The following is a 14483-nucleotide window of genomic DNA, read 5'->3' on the forward strand; positions in this document are numbered from 1 at the left end:
GCACTCCAGCCTGGTGACAGGGTGAGACTCTGTCTCAAAAAAAAAAAAAAAAAAAAAAAAGGAAATACTATTTGGCCATTAAAAATTATGAAATCAACTCGGTGTGGTGGCTCATGCCTGTAATCCCAGCACTTTGGGAGGCCAAGGTGGGCGGATCACATGAGGTCAGGAGTTTGAGACCAGCCTGTCCAACATGGTAAAACCCCATCTCTACTAAAAATACAAAATTAGCCGGTTGTGGTGGCAGGTGTCTGTAGTCCCAGCACTTTGGGAGGCAGAGGCAGCCACACCATCTGAGGTCAGGAGTTTGAGACCAGCCTGTCCAACATGATGAAATACAAAATTTTGAAATACAAAGTTAGTCAGGTGTGGTGATTGATGCCTGTAGCCCCAGCTACTTGGGAGGCTGAGGCAGAAGAATTGCTTGAAATCAGGGGGTGGGGCCAGTGGGGGGAGGATGCAGTGAGCTGAGATCACACCATGGCACTCTAGCCTGGGCAACAGACTGAAACTCTGTCTCAAAAAAAAAAAAAAAAAAAAAAAAAGGACGGAATCCTGTCATTTGCCATTTGTAACAACATGGATAAACCTGGAGGTCAGGTTTCTGGGAAGAGAAATAGGTCAGGGCTGGGTTAGCAATGTCTGCATTCCTCTATTGGACAGCCCATCTCCTACAACTATGGTTCTTGCCTTTTTCTATTGACCCTTCTTGTGACTGTTTATGCCTATGAATAGTCGTGGCTTCCTCCTATTGCTATTCCTGAGGTATAGCAGCATCCCTATTTGTTTCCATTTGTCATCTTAATTTATTGTTAAACAACAATTTAATATTACAGATCACCTTAGACAATTTTATTTGCTAAGGTATTCATGTACCTGTGTATATGTATAAATTATGTATATATTCCATTGTTCATTTGACTCTGTAATTTACTTCAGTTTTCAATACAGCCATGTGTCACTTGACAACAGGCATATGTCTTGTGAAATGGGTTGTTAGGCGATTTAGTCCTCATGTAAACATCAGAGTGTACGCACACAAGCCTAGATGGTATAGCCTACTACACATCTAGGCTATATGGTATAGCCTATTGCTCCTAGGCTACAAGCCTGTCTAGCATGTTACTGTATTGAATACTGTAGGCAATTGTAAATAACAAGTATTAGTTTAGATACACATAGAAAAGGCACAATAAAAATATGGTATAAAAGGTTTAAAGATGATACACTTGTATATGGCACTTCATGAATGAAGTTTGCAGGACTGGAAGTTGCTCTGGCAAGTCAGTGAGTGAGTGGTGAGTGAACCTGAAGACCTAAGACATTACTGTACACCACTGTATACTTGATAAACACTGTACACTTAGGCTACACTAAATATATTTTTTAAAACTTTTTCTCCAAAAAATTAACCTTAGCTTACTATAATTTTTTACTCTATAAACTTTTAAACTTTTTGACTCATAATAACACTTAGCTTAAAACACAAATACATTGTATAGCTGTACAAAAATATTTTCTATTTTCACTCTGTAAGCTTTTACTTTTTTTTTTTTTTTTTTTTTTGAGACAGAGTCTTGCTCTGCCACCAGGCTGGAGGGCAGCAGCACAATCAGGGCCCACTGCAGACTCGACCTCCCAGGATCAAGCGACCCTCCTACCTCAGCCTCCTGAGTAGCTGGAACTACAGGTGTGTGCCACCATGCCTGGCTACTTTTTAAATTTTTTGCAGAGATGGGGTCTCACTGTGTTCCCCAGGCTAGTCTCAAACTCCTGGGCTCAAGCAATCCACCTGCCTCGGCCTCCCAAAGTGCTGTGATTACAGGCATGAGCCACCACACCTGGACCATTTTTTACTATTTTTAAAATTTTTTATTGTATATATTTTTACTTTCTAAACTTTTTTGTTAAAAACTAATGCACAGTCACACCCATTAGTCTAGGTCTACACAGGGTCAGGATCACCAATACTGCTGTTTTCCTCCACATCTTGTCCCACTGGAAAGTCTTCAGGAACAATAACACACACTACTTTAACACACACTAATTTAACAACGTTTTCTTCTGGAATACTTCCCAAACGACCTGCCTGAAGCTGTTTGACAGTAAACTTTTTGTATAAGTAGAAGGAATATACTCTAAAATAATGATATATAGTATAATAAATAAGCTGGTAAGAGTCATTTATGATCAAGTATCACAGACTGTACATAATTGTATATGCTATACTTTTATAAGATTGGCAGTGCAGGTTTGTTCACACCAACATCACCACAAACTCATGAGTAATCCATTGCACAACAGCAACAACATCGTTAGGTGGAATTTTTCAGATCAATTATAATGTTATATATATGCAGTCCTTTGTTGACTGAAACGTCCTTCTGTGGCACATGGCTGTAGTTGCCTAGTCTTGTTTTTCTGTGCAAGATTATAAGTTTTTAAGAGGACAGTAACACTGTTTGCCATTTTTGTATCCCCAGACTTCAACAGAATACCTGTCACACATATCTGATGGACAAATTGATTCACTTTGATATAGCACCCAAGATTAACAAACTATAGATCATTTCTATAGTTTGTTATAGAACTATAACATAGTTCTATGTTATAGTTTGTTATAGAACTATAACATAGTTCTATGTTATAGTTTGTTATAGAACTATAACATAGTTCTATGTTATAGTTTGTTATAGAACTATAACATAGTTCTATGTTATAGTTTGTTATAGAACTATAACATAGTTCTATGTTATAGTTTGTTGTACCCTGAAAATACAGTCTTCACTCAAGATAAATATTACCATCTTCAGCAAGAAATTACAGTTGTATTTTACCTTAAGCAGACTAAAACCTCTTGAATCAAGTGAGATCATAACAAGACATTATGCCTGATGGATTCTCCGTCTAAAGACGGAGTCTCCCTCTGTCGCCCAGGTGCAGTGTCACGATTTTGGCTTACTGCAACCTCTACCTCTCAGGTTGAAGCGATTCTCCTGCCTCAGCCTCCCGAGTAGCTGGGACTACAGGTGTGTGCCACCACGCCGGGCTAATTTTTTCATATTTTTAGTAGAGACAGAGTTTCACCGTGTTAGCCAGGCTGGTCTCAAACTCCTGACCTCAGGCAATCCGCCCGCCTCGGCCTCCCAAAGTGCTGGGATTACAGGCACGAGCCACCGCGCCCAGCCACCTAATCTCTATTATAAGGGAAAAGCATGTGATTCATTTAGAGAAAATATTTATCTCAATTTAAGCTTATTGCTCTGCGATATTTTCTAGTGTTCTCAGTTGTACCATTCTCTAACCTTGGACAAATCACACGTCATCTCAGAACCTTGAGGTCTAAGTGATAAAAAGAGGAAAATGACACTTGATATCAGAGAGGATTTGTGCAGAAACATATGCTAATCCTTAAGCATAGTTCTTAAGAAAACAGGCATGAAACCAAGAAAATAAATGGTAACCATTTTTAACTTTCAGAGAAGTAGTAAAATAAATTTGTAACACAATTAGAGCATATCATTATGCAGGTTCTTCTAATGTTGCCATCTTTGTGGGAGGTAATTTCTCCAAGATAAAATTCTTGCAACATGTCACTACATCAATAAACAAGAACAGTTAGAAGAGAAACAAAGCACCTCCCTGAGTCCATCTGATAATGTCACATCTAAAGTTTCATAAGGAAGGCATCAGGGCATTTCCCATATTATTATATATATTAAAAATAATTAAACTATAGTTGAACTTGTCTTTAAAAACTAAATTCCACTTGCTTTGTTACTCATTACTCTCTATTTTCTCTGTAGACTATACTCACATTGCAAAGGACATAACTGAGACGGCTGGCAAACTTTGATATGGATGCTTTGATAGAAAATAATATTGTATCAATGTTAAATTTTCTGAATTTGACAACTGAATTACAGTTATGAAGACAATGTTCTTGTTCTTAGGAGATATCTACTGAAGTATTTAGGGGTAAAGAGGCATGATAGCTATAACTAATTTTCAAATAATGCATGCCGAGGGGAGATATAAATTTAAAGAGAAGTAATAAAGCAAACTTAGTGAAATGTTAACAAACCACGTAAACTCTCTGGCACTCTGTTTCTTCATCTACTTGGAGACAAAAAGAGGGCTGAACTACTTTGGTTTTATTCACACTGTCATGAAATCCATTTAGGAGTTGAGGTCAGCATTAGAAAAGTGTTATTAATGAATCTGGATAAAGGATTTAAAAGCATTCAAAATCAAAACTAAAATAAACTAATATCATATTTATATAACACCAAGGCACTCTAAGCATGAAAAGCTTATGGTTAACTACATGATATCTGTATACTTCCTCTCCAAACTAATTGAGTTACATGCTTACAAGAGTCAATTTGCATTTGTACTCCAAAGTATTTATGCCTATTATACTTACAGAATATATTTAAATATGTAAACTAATGAAATACAAATAGAAAGTTATTTTCTATAGAAACTAAATTGATAAACATGAACAACAAACAAAAATTACTATAGAACTAGGCACAGGTAAGACAAATCTGTAAAACTTTGGAGAAAAAATTGTACAAAAATCTAGACTGACTGGGCATTCAAATTGCTTGAAAGGTGTCTTTAACTTCTTATTCCACTTTGAAGAAAATGAAACTGTAAACTGTAAACAATGCAACTTGTAACAAAGACAAAGCAGGTGTTGTTCCAACCAGCAAATTCATGCTCAGATAAAAGGTCTTGGGCCTACTACCAAGACTGGTGAGTGAACATATACGTTTGAGTCAAAATAAAATGACTAAAGTATATATTTGCCGTTTTTAAATATGTACCACTGTAACTGACTTTTTAAATTAACTGATCCAGTGGTCCCAATTTTAGGGGAAGAGAGTGCCTCTACCATTGTTTTAATTGAAAAACTGATATACATGGTAAAGATATTCGAATAGCACAAAACACTACACATCAAGAAAGTTTCCCTTCCGTATTAGTCTTCTAGGGCTGCTATAATGAAATACCATGGACTAGGTGGCTTAACTACAGAAATTTATTTTCTCACAGTCTTAGAGGCTAAAAGTCCAGGATCAAGGAGCCATCAGGGTTGGCTTATGGTGTGGCCTCTCTTTCTGGACTGCAAATGGCTATCTTCTGTGTTCTCATATGGCCTCTTCTCTGTGCCCATGCACTCAGACACTAGCCCTACAGGATTAGGGTTTTGCCTTTGTTATTTCATTTAACCTTGATTATTGTCCTAAAGGCCCTATCTCCAAATCTAGTCACACTGGAAGTTAGGACTTCAACATATGAATTTTGAGGGGACATAATTCAGTCCATAACACTTTCCATGCCAGATTCACAGTCCTCCTGGTGTGTGTGTGTGTGTGTGTGTGTGATGCTCAAATGGAAGTAGAGTCTACACACTATTTTGCACCTTACTTTTCTCATCTTATAGCATCATAGAGGTATTCCATGTCAGCACATATAGATCTATCTAGTTCATTTTAATGGCTGCATACTATACTATTGAATGGCTACACTATGACTCATTTCAGCAATTTCCTATTGCTGAACAGTTAGAGTTTTTTTTTCACTCTGTTACAAAAATCCTGTAACAGATATTTTTATAGAATACTTTTATATACAACCTGTATACCCATGGGATAAATTTTAGAAGTAAAATTGTTAGATCAAAAAGAACTTCATATAAAATTTTGATACATATAATTACCATGAAATTTTTAAAAATGCACCAATTTTTATACTCTTACTGTTTAAGAATGCTTGTTCCTCCCACCCTGCTCCCATACCACACATACACACACCCAATATTGTAGTATCAAATTTTTTTTATTTTTGCTATTGAGCTAACACAAAAGATCAAACTGTCAAATCAGGCTCAAATCAGAGATTTTACTCAGTATCAAGCTTTACTAATAGTTTCAAGGATACCAGTAATCCCCAGGTCCTTTCTTCTTGCTTTGGATGCATCCTGGCCCAGGACAGTAGATGTGGTTTCTAAATCAAGTGTACAGTCACCCCGCTTACACAGAACGAGCCAACTCAGTTACAAAACACTTCCATTTTATGCTACGTTACATAACTTCCGCGGTATTTTCCAGTTAATCATACCCCTGAAATCCACATTGATTCTTTTTTGTTTTGTGAGAGGGAGTCTCATTCTGTTGACCAGGATGGAGGGCAGTGGCGCGATCTCTGCTCACTGCAACCTCTGCATCTCCAGTGCAAGCGATTCTTCTGCCTCAGCCTCCTGAGTAGCTGGTGTTACAAGTGTATGCCACCACACTCAGCTAATTTTTGTAGTTTTGGTAGAAACGGGGTTTTGCCATGTTGGCCAGGCTGGTAACTCCTGACCTCAAGTGATCCGCCTGCCTCAGCCTCCCAAAGTGCTGGAATTACCACATCGATTCTTAATGTGTTTACCATAAACAATCCCAGCCCTGGGACATCTTGCTAGAGGAATTCCGTAAATATGGACTCTCCTGCTAGCAAATGCCATTAGTTTGTTTGCCAGGAGGTCTGTAATTACTATATACTTTATATTTTACAAAAATCACATGCTTGTTTGCTTGCTTTAACCTTGCTTTCCTGAGAGTATTTCCCTACGAAGGGAGAGACTGGATTGCAGATCTTCTGCTTAACTCCTTCTTTCTCAGTCACTGATAGATGAAAAATGGCATTTCCTTGTTTACTTTTACATTTTAAGTAATGTTGAACATTTAGCAACAAAATATTGAAAGCTAGAAGGGAGATGAATCAAGACGCAATTGCCTTAGCAGACTTGAAAAGCAGGAATCCCAAGCAGGCCATGAAGCAACCTGATACACACAGTGAAACCCTGCATAAGGCTCAGGAATTGGAAACACCACGTAAAGCTGAAGAGAGCATGATGTGAGCTATAAATACAGGCGGAATGGTAGAAAGTCTGTTTAAGAATGAATCAGATGCTGAGATTCCCTTTGCTATCCCATCAGAAGCCCAGAGATTTAGTCTTGAAAGACAGCAAAACGCTGATTCTCTAGCTAGGAGGACAGCAGGCCCTCTTAAGGATGAAGGTGTCATGTTGAAAAAGGGGAAAAGAAAATTAGAGGACTAACATCTGAATAACTGAAGCTCACTAAAAAGAAAATGGAGGAAATAAGTAACTCAAGTTGCTTGGAGTTCTGACTCTAAGCTCAGTGCTATTATAATCTTTTAGGGTTACTGGTATATTTGATTCATGTTAACTGTAAAATGATGTTTTCTAAGTTTCACAAACATTGGGGATAGTCAAAGGGACTTTGTTCAGGCGATTAAGGGTGGGGCTTGCATTATCCCTCTCCTAAGCGATCATTCCAAAATGACTGGCGGGACTAAAGAATTATGGTTAAAAAACAAAAAAACCCAAAGAATGGATTATCTGTAAAAGCTATGCAATGACGTGCCTGTTAGAGCTCACTGACCACACCTTAAGTTGTCTATGTAGAAGACATGAGGCTATAACTAGCTAAAGCTCTAATTGGCTAAGGCACCAAAGCCAGAAAATATCCCATAACATGCAAATATACAGACATAAAATCAACTGTAAGTGCTGGGCACAGCTGCTCATGCCTGTAATCCCAGCTACTTGGGAGGCAGAGGCAGGAAGATCACCTTAGCTCAGGAGTTCAGAGCTGCTGTGCGGTATGGTTGTGTCACTGCACTCCAGCCTGGGGGAAGAAGTGAGACTTCATCTCAAAAAAAAAAAAAAAAAAAGATCAGCTGTAGAGAAAAAATAATGTCTGGGTTACCTGTGGAGTCTGGGGGTAGACCCACTATCACACCTAGACAGGGATACAAACCATGAGAGGCTTCTCTTCTAAGTGGGCCGTTTCAGTCCAAGTTGCTGACTTGGACAGCAACTTGGACTGAATAAACACAGGCAACTGAGTTTAGCATTAAGCTTTCAGAACCTTCAACTGACAACTCAACGGCTGTTTCTAAATCTCAGAACATTTAAATCAGAATCTAGGTAGCACGTGGGCACCTACGTAGTTTTAAAAGCTTTCCAAGTGATTCAACTCCAAGTGAATCAGAGTGGAGCATCATTGCCTTAGTCATGGCATCTTTCAAATTCGTTAGTACATTTTTACATAAAAATAAACATCAAACAAAAGAAGAACAACTTTTTGGTAAGAGGGTGTCTATTCTTTCCTTTCCTTTAGTGTCCGCAGATCTTTCCTCCTGCTGTTTTCTTGTCTACTCTTGTTCTCGAACACCCCCTCTTATTTTTACATCTTTAGAAAGTGCCTGGCACAGTATTTCACAGTTAAAATACTGTATCAACAAAGGACCCATAGATACTGTATTAATTTTAAAAGATGTGTAGTGAATATGATTCAATGAGTAAAATAATCCAGCTGGGGCATGGGAGGAATGGATAATAAAACAAATAAGAGAACGGAAAAACAAAATTAGGAATTGTTTCTGGTAGACAGCTACTGCGGGCGTGGAGATCTAAACACGATACCAAATTGGGCAGAGGGGGAGGGAGTGAGGGAGGAATGGGCAGAGTGGCGGAATGGCCTGGCGAGGGCGATTTCCTGAAGGCTTTCAGGTTACAACTAAGGGATACCGGGAAAAGAACACCGAGCCCTCGTCCCGTATCTATCTAAACTAGCCGTGTAACTTTAAGTCAGTCTCCTCTCTGAACCAGATATTCCTCCTATCTAAAGGGAGGAGCCTGGCCTTAACATCTCTTTCCAAGTCTAGCTCTAATTCTGTAAACAGGGGATCAAACAGATCTCCTTTCTTCAGAAAAGGCCCCAGACGAACCCGAAGCAGGTCCTCGAGCTGCGAGCCACCCTCCACTTGCCACTCAACGTAGTCAGCCAGAGGGACGGATGTGCCACAAAGCACCACCTTCTTTCTAAACGCCTCATCACCCCAGCCACGCACCCCGGCGCGGCGCCCAGTCCCGAGCGGTTCTCGGAAGTTTCCCACTCCTCCTCTAATCGCCCTCCACGCACGCCGGATCGCGACCGGAACGTGGACAACCAGTGGTTGTTCCTCCCCTAAAGCACAGCATAAATTTGGAGAGATGCATCTAAACTGCGTGTGGGTTCGGGCTCTTTTAGGTGAATAGGGCTCGGCGGATCGACTTCCTCGATTATCTCCGTGCCCTGGACCCGCCCCCTCCGCCTGGCGCCAGGCCGCCGAGCGCCGATCGGCTCGATGAGCGGAGGCGCTGCTGCGGCGCTGCGGCCGACGCCGGGTCCGCACCAGCTGTCTCCCCCCTCCCAGCTTCTTACCTCGGCTTCCTACTCCTTCCCCCGCCCGCCCAGCACCGCCAGCCCGGGAGAGCTGCCGGGAGTTCCCCGGGAGCCTCAGGTACTGGCGCTGGCCTGTTCTCAGCGGGAGGGGCTGGTGTGAGGAGGAAGGAAACGAAGAAGACGCCCCTGCCTTGCCGCCCCCCGACGTCCTAGTCGGGCTGGTCGGCCGGCCGCGGGGATCTAGGAAGGGACCCCGGAGTGGGAAAAGGTTGGGGCCGGGGGTGCCGTGAGGAAGGAAGACGAGGACAGGGGTATGCGGACGGGGAGCAGTTGAGGGAGAGAAGAATTGGAATTGAGGGGTACTCTGGGGTGATGGGAAGAGAACAGTGCCATGGATGGGGAAGGTTTGTTAAGAGTGGGATGTAGTGAGGAATTCCAGGGGGTACCATGGGTCAGGAAGGGCCAGCGTTAGGAGCAGATATATCGAGGGACGTGGCCTGGTACGACAGATTGGGTGTGGGGGGTGAACGGAGCTGCCTGAAATTGTGTATTTAAAGGGCTCGGGGGAAAGAGCGCCAACCCTGCTGTGTTTATAATGACCGGAAGGTGGGGGTGAATCGTTACACTTGACAGGTTTTGCAAATAATATCTCCGGTCTGTGTTCATCCAAGTCACTTTATTTCTGTGAAACTGCATCAAGCAAGACGGCTGATGACAGACAAGGAAGACGAATCAGAAAGAGAATGGAGGCTGGGAAAAGGAGAGCCTTTGCCCAGATTCAAAGCTATTGACTAGATAACGTACTACTTACAAAAATGCATACATAGACATTTAAGTATATGCTGATGTATAAGAAGCATACGGTGATGTGACTTTTTTGAGTGAATTGTGTAGTGGTGGTCTATCCTCAATGTGGAAGTACATGATGGCTCTCTTATTTACATGTATACCTAGTCACAAACAGCTGAATTCACATGTCGTTTTTTGTAGGAGAAATCTTAGGCAGACTATATCCTAGTCTACTTTCTGAGCATGATTTATTTCTACTAGCTGTTTGATACACATATCATCAGTTACTAATAATCAGTTGCAAATAACATCAAAGTTCATCAAGGTAGCTAATTAATCTGCCTACTGCTTTGCTGATGGGCTTTCTATTTGTTGCACATGGTTTCTTGGGATTAAGAGACCCGAATATGGGGTTTGCTCATCCTTAAGATTGTAGTTTTACTGTATGTCTCATAAAGGCATTATATAAGTCTGCCCGTTGTTTGCTTTGGGATGTTGAGGCAGCCTCATTGCAGGGGTTAAAATCTAAATACAGATAATATTTAAAAGCACAAGTTCTTCAGTAATTTGCCTTGTCATCTGTTTTTCCATGCATTCTGTTACATTTCTGCATGAATAAAGTATTCTGACATCAAAGTATGAGGAATAAAAGGGCCAGATGTATGTGACAGAAATATTGTGGAACCAAGAACTCAAGAGCTGTTACTCAGGCAGCAAGAGTTTGGTTTTTGTTACAAGTGAGTAATTTCTGATTTGGAAGCATTTCTTATCAAAGAAAAGTGTGTCCGTTTGTTTTGACAAGCAGCTGACTTAAAACATTACTTTTATTTGGTTCGTGAAACCAGATCCTGGGATTATTCTTTTTTAAGTGTATGTCATTACCCAACAAACTGATGTCTAACTATACCTAATTTAAAGGTCTAAGTGTTTCTTCTTGTGGAAAAGGAAGCAGGACTATTGGGTTGTTAGCAGGAAGTGAGTCTTTCTAGAACAAAATTCTGTAAACCTGATGGGCAACTAATTGAACAAATGATTAAAACCGATAATGCACAGCCATTGATTAATTTAGGCCTGTATCTCTGCTGTTTCAATGAATGTAGTGACTAACATTATCGTTACTAAACTTTAGTTTTCTCTTAGTTTCTTGGTGCCTACTTTAAAGAAGCATCATAAAGAGTAAAAGAAAATGCATGTGTATCACTGAGCACAGTGCCTAGCACATAGTAAAACATTCAGTATTTCTGAGCTATCCTGAATTGCTGGGTATTCATCTACCATCTAGTCAAAAATACTGAAAATTCATTATTTGCATAGAAGAACTTTTTCTCAAAAAAAAATTTTAGTATGTTGCATACACAAACATTTTCCTGGAAAGTCACAATGCATATTAGCATATAACAGGATGTGAGTCATTCTGTAGCAAAGAAAACTAGCTTTGTTTAATCCAGTTGTTTTGATAGAAAAAAAATTGAGTTTCTCCTATTCTCTCTCAACACAGACCCCCAAAAGATTTCTCCTCACAAGCAAGGAGGAAATTCTGCAGCAGATTCTCTAGCTGGGTGTCCTCTAATTCAATTCTGATACTGTATACCTAGAGATAGCATCAGATCCTGCAGGTTGAGGGCTTAATCCTACAAGATTCCCCCCACTTCAGGTGCCAATCACAAGTTCCAGGTTGTTTTACCTGTGCTTCCAACTGACTGGCTATAAATCAGAGTTCCCACAATCCCTTCCTTGTGTTCAATTTATTTGCTAGAGTGGCTCACAGAATTAAGAGAAACACTTTGTTTACTGGTTTATTGTAAAGGATAGAGATCAACAGCCAGATGGAAGAGGTGCATAGGGCAAGGGGTACAGAGCTTCTGTGCCCTCTCCAGGTGTGCCACCGTCCAGGAACTCTCTACTTGTTCAGCTTTCGGGAAGCTCTCTGAACCCTGTCCTTTTTGGGTTTTATGGAGTCTTCCTTAGTAGGCATGACTGATTACATCATTGGCTATTAGAAATCAGTTCAACCTTGAGCCCTCTTCCCCTCCCAGGAAGCTAGGGGGTGGGGCTGAAAAGTCCCAGTCTTCTAATCATGCCTAGGTTTTTCTGTGACCAGCCTCCATCTGGAATCTATCTGGGGGCTAAGGTACCAGTCATCTTATTAGCATACACAAGACACATCACTGCAGCGATTCCAAGGATATGTCAGGAAATGGGGATTAAGACCAAATGAGTATATTTTATAAATCACGATATCACACCAGTACTTACCAAACTTACCCCTTTTCATGGAGTACCAATGGGACATTATAGTTTGCAGAATATTTTTGCATGTATTATCCAATTTGACCGTCCCAACTCTGCAGAAGCCTGAAAATCAGTATTTTACACCTGAGGAAACTGAATCATTGCTTAAGCAACCAACTAAAAGTGAGAGAAATAGGCATGTTCTCCTGTCTTCTGACTCCAGCTTTAAATTGTAAAGCATATAATGTCTCAGTGAGATGTCCTCCCTCTACTCTCTGCTCTTTCATTTTATAAAAATCTTAAATCACTCATATCCTACACATGTTCTCTTAGGGCAATTACATCCATTTTCTCATAATTTTAACTATTTTTTAGGTGTTGAGGTCTAGCATGGAGGCCCCAGTCACTGGAGTGGAACAAGTGAGAGGGCAGGAATTGAAGTCAGAAAAATGAGGGAGTCCCTGTCATACAGGGTTTCATGTACACTGTTTTAAGTACATTAGCTTATGCCCCAAAGTCTCAGATCTGATGAAATTTATTTTGCCTTTAAGGTGGTGACTATCCTGTTGAGAAGCAAAAGATACTTCGCAAGTAAAAAATATGCCTCCCAAGTTTAAGCGCCACCTCAATGATGATGATGTCACAGGTTCTGTGAAAAGTGAAAGGGTAAGTTCGGAATCTTAAGCTTTAAAAACAAAAGATTCAAAATATGTTTTCATTCGCTTTGTAAATAATAGAAAAAAACCATCCGGGCGTGGTTGCTTATGCCTGCAATCATGGCACTTGGGACGCTGAAGCAGAATAGCTTGAGCCCAGAAGTTGAAGACTATCTTGGACAACCCAGGGAGACCCTGTCTCTATAAATAATTTTTAAAAAATTAGTGGGGCATGGTAGCACATGCCTATGGTTCCAGCTATTCAAGAGGCTAAGGCAGGAGGATCACCTGAGCCTGGGAGATGAAGGCTGTGGTGAACTGTGATCTGCACTCCAACCTGAGCAACAGAGCAAGACCCTGTCTCAAAAATTAATTAACTAATAATAATAACGGAAAAATCAAAAGCTTATGACTATATTCTAATCCTAATTGTTTTCTTCATAGCAAATGTATTTAAAAACATGTTACTTAGATTGGTGACAACTGAATTCTACTTCCATTATTGATCAAATCATTATTTTCATAGCTTCTTTCTAGTTTTTGAAAGGGAGTTTTATACAAATACACAATATCTTATTCAGAACTTTGAATGTATTTGGAATTTTTCAGATTTTAGAAAGTTAAGAACATATTATGTAACAGCATTTTTGGGGCCTGGACCAGTGCCTCCAAAAATATTAATATTTCTCAGTGAAGTCTATATTTAGTTATATCTAACTAACTATGTAAATAAAGTGTGTAAATGAACTAGCTAACATCAGTTCAGGTCAAATTTTCCTCCAAAACTTTTTGATTTTCAGAAGCTTTTAGATTTTGGAATTGCAAATAAAGGTCTCCAGACCTGTAATTATCTTATGTTCCAGAGTATCTTTTATATAATGCTTCAATTTCTAGTTTATTCCGGAACATTCTATGCAAATATATATAAATCTAGAAATTATGCCGCATTTAAAAGACAACATTTTATATGAATGTTGTAGGCAGATTACTTTTAGAATAAGTACTCAATACATATTTATTGGGGGAAATAATTCACGTTCTTATTTTTTTAATGCACCATTCTGAAGCCCTCCTTCCTTTCCTTCTTGTCTTGATTCATTCAACAAATATGTATTGACCACCTCCTATGTGCTAGGCACTGGGCTAAAAATTGGAAGACATAGTCTGTGCCCTTGCAAAGCTTTTAGTCTGCTTTGTTTTACATGCTCTTTTTGGACAACCTCAGAACTTCATATTATCCACTCTGTCCACCATCTTATGACTTTTAGTCATAAGTTTCTTTTACTACAACACAGGAAACATTTTCTTCCCCTTATTCTAACCCTTTGTACAGCTTTTGCGGTTTTGTGTGTTTCTGATGGTTTGTTTTTATTTTTTGAGACCAGGTTCTCGCTCTGTCATTGAGGCTGAAGTGCAGTGGTGCAATCACAGCTCACTGCAGCCTCCACCTTTTGGGCCCAAGCTATCCTCCCACCCCAGCCTCCTGAGTGGCAAAGACTACAGGTGCATGATATCATGCCCAGCTAGTTTTTGTTTTTCTCGTAAAGATGGGGTTTTG

The 14483-nt window shown here is 40.0% G+C and overlaps 1 protein-coding gene across 2 annotated transcripts in view; it reads left to right on the plus strand.

Annotated features, from left to right (window-relative positions):
* The first annotated feature begins 8538 nt into the window (after positions 1–8538).
* Positions 8539–14483, plus strand: part of VAMP4 (vesicle associated membrane protein 4) — a 42773-nt gene continuing 36828 nt past the window's right edge. The window contains exons 1-2 of one of the 2 annotated variants that reach the window (XR_008676795.2): positions 8539–9366; positions 12821–12935. Coding sequence is in view for 1 of the 2 variants with exons in the window: in XM_019026639.4 (XP_018882184.1) it covers positions 12870–12935 (66 nt within the window). In the remaining variant the exon portion in view is untranslated. The remainder of the gene's footprint in view (positions 9367–12820; positions 12936–14483) is intronic. The other variant, XM_019026639.4, reaches the window with a different exon arrangement.

This window comes from Gorilla gorilla, chromosome 1, assembly GCF_029281585.2.
Source record: "Gorilla gorilla gorilla isolate KB3781 chromosome 1, NHGRI_mGorGor1-v2.1_pri, whole genome shotgun sequence".
NCBI lineage: Eukaryota > Metazoa > Chordata > Mammalia > Primates > Hominidae > Gorilla > Gorilla gorilla.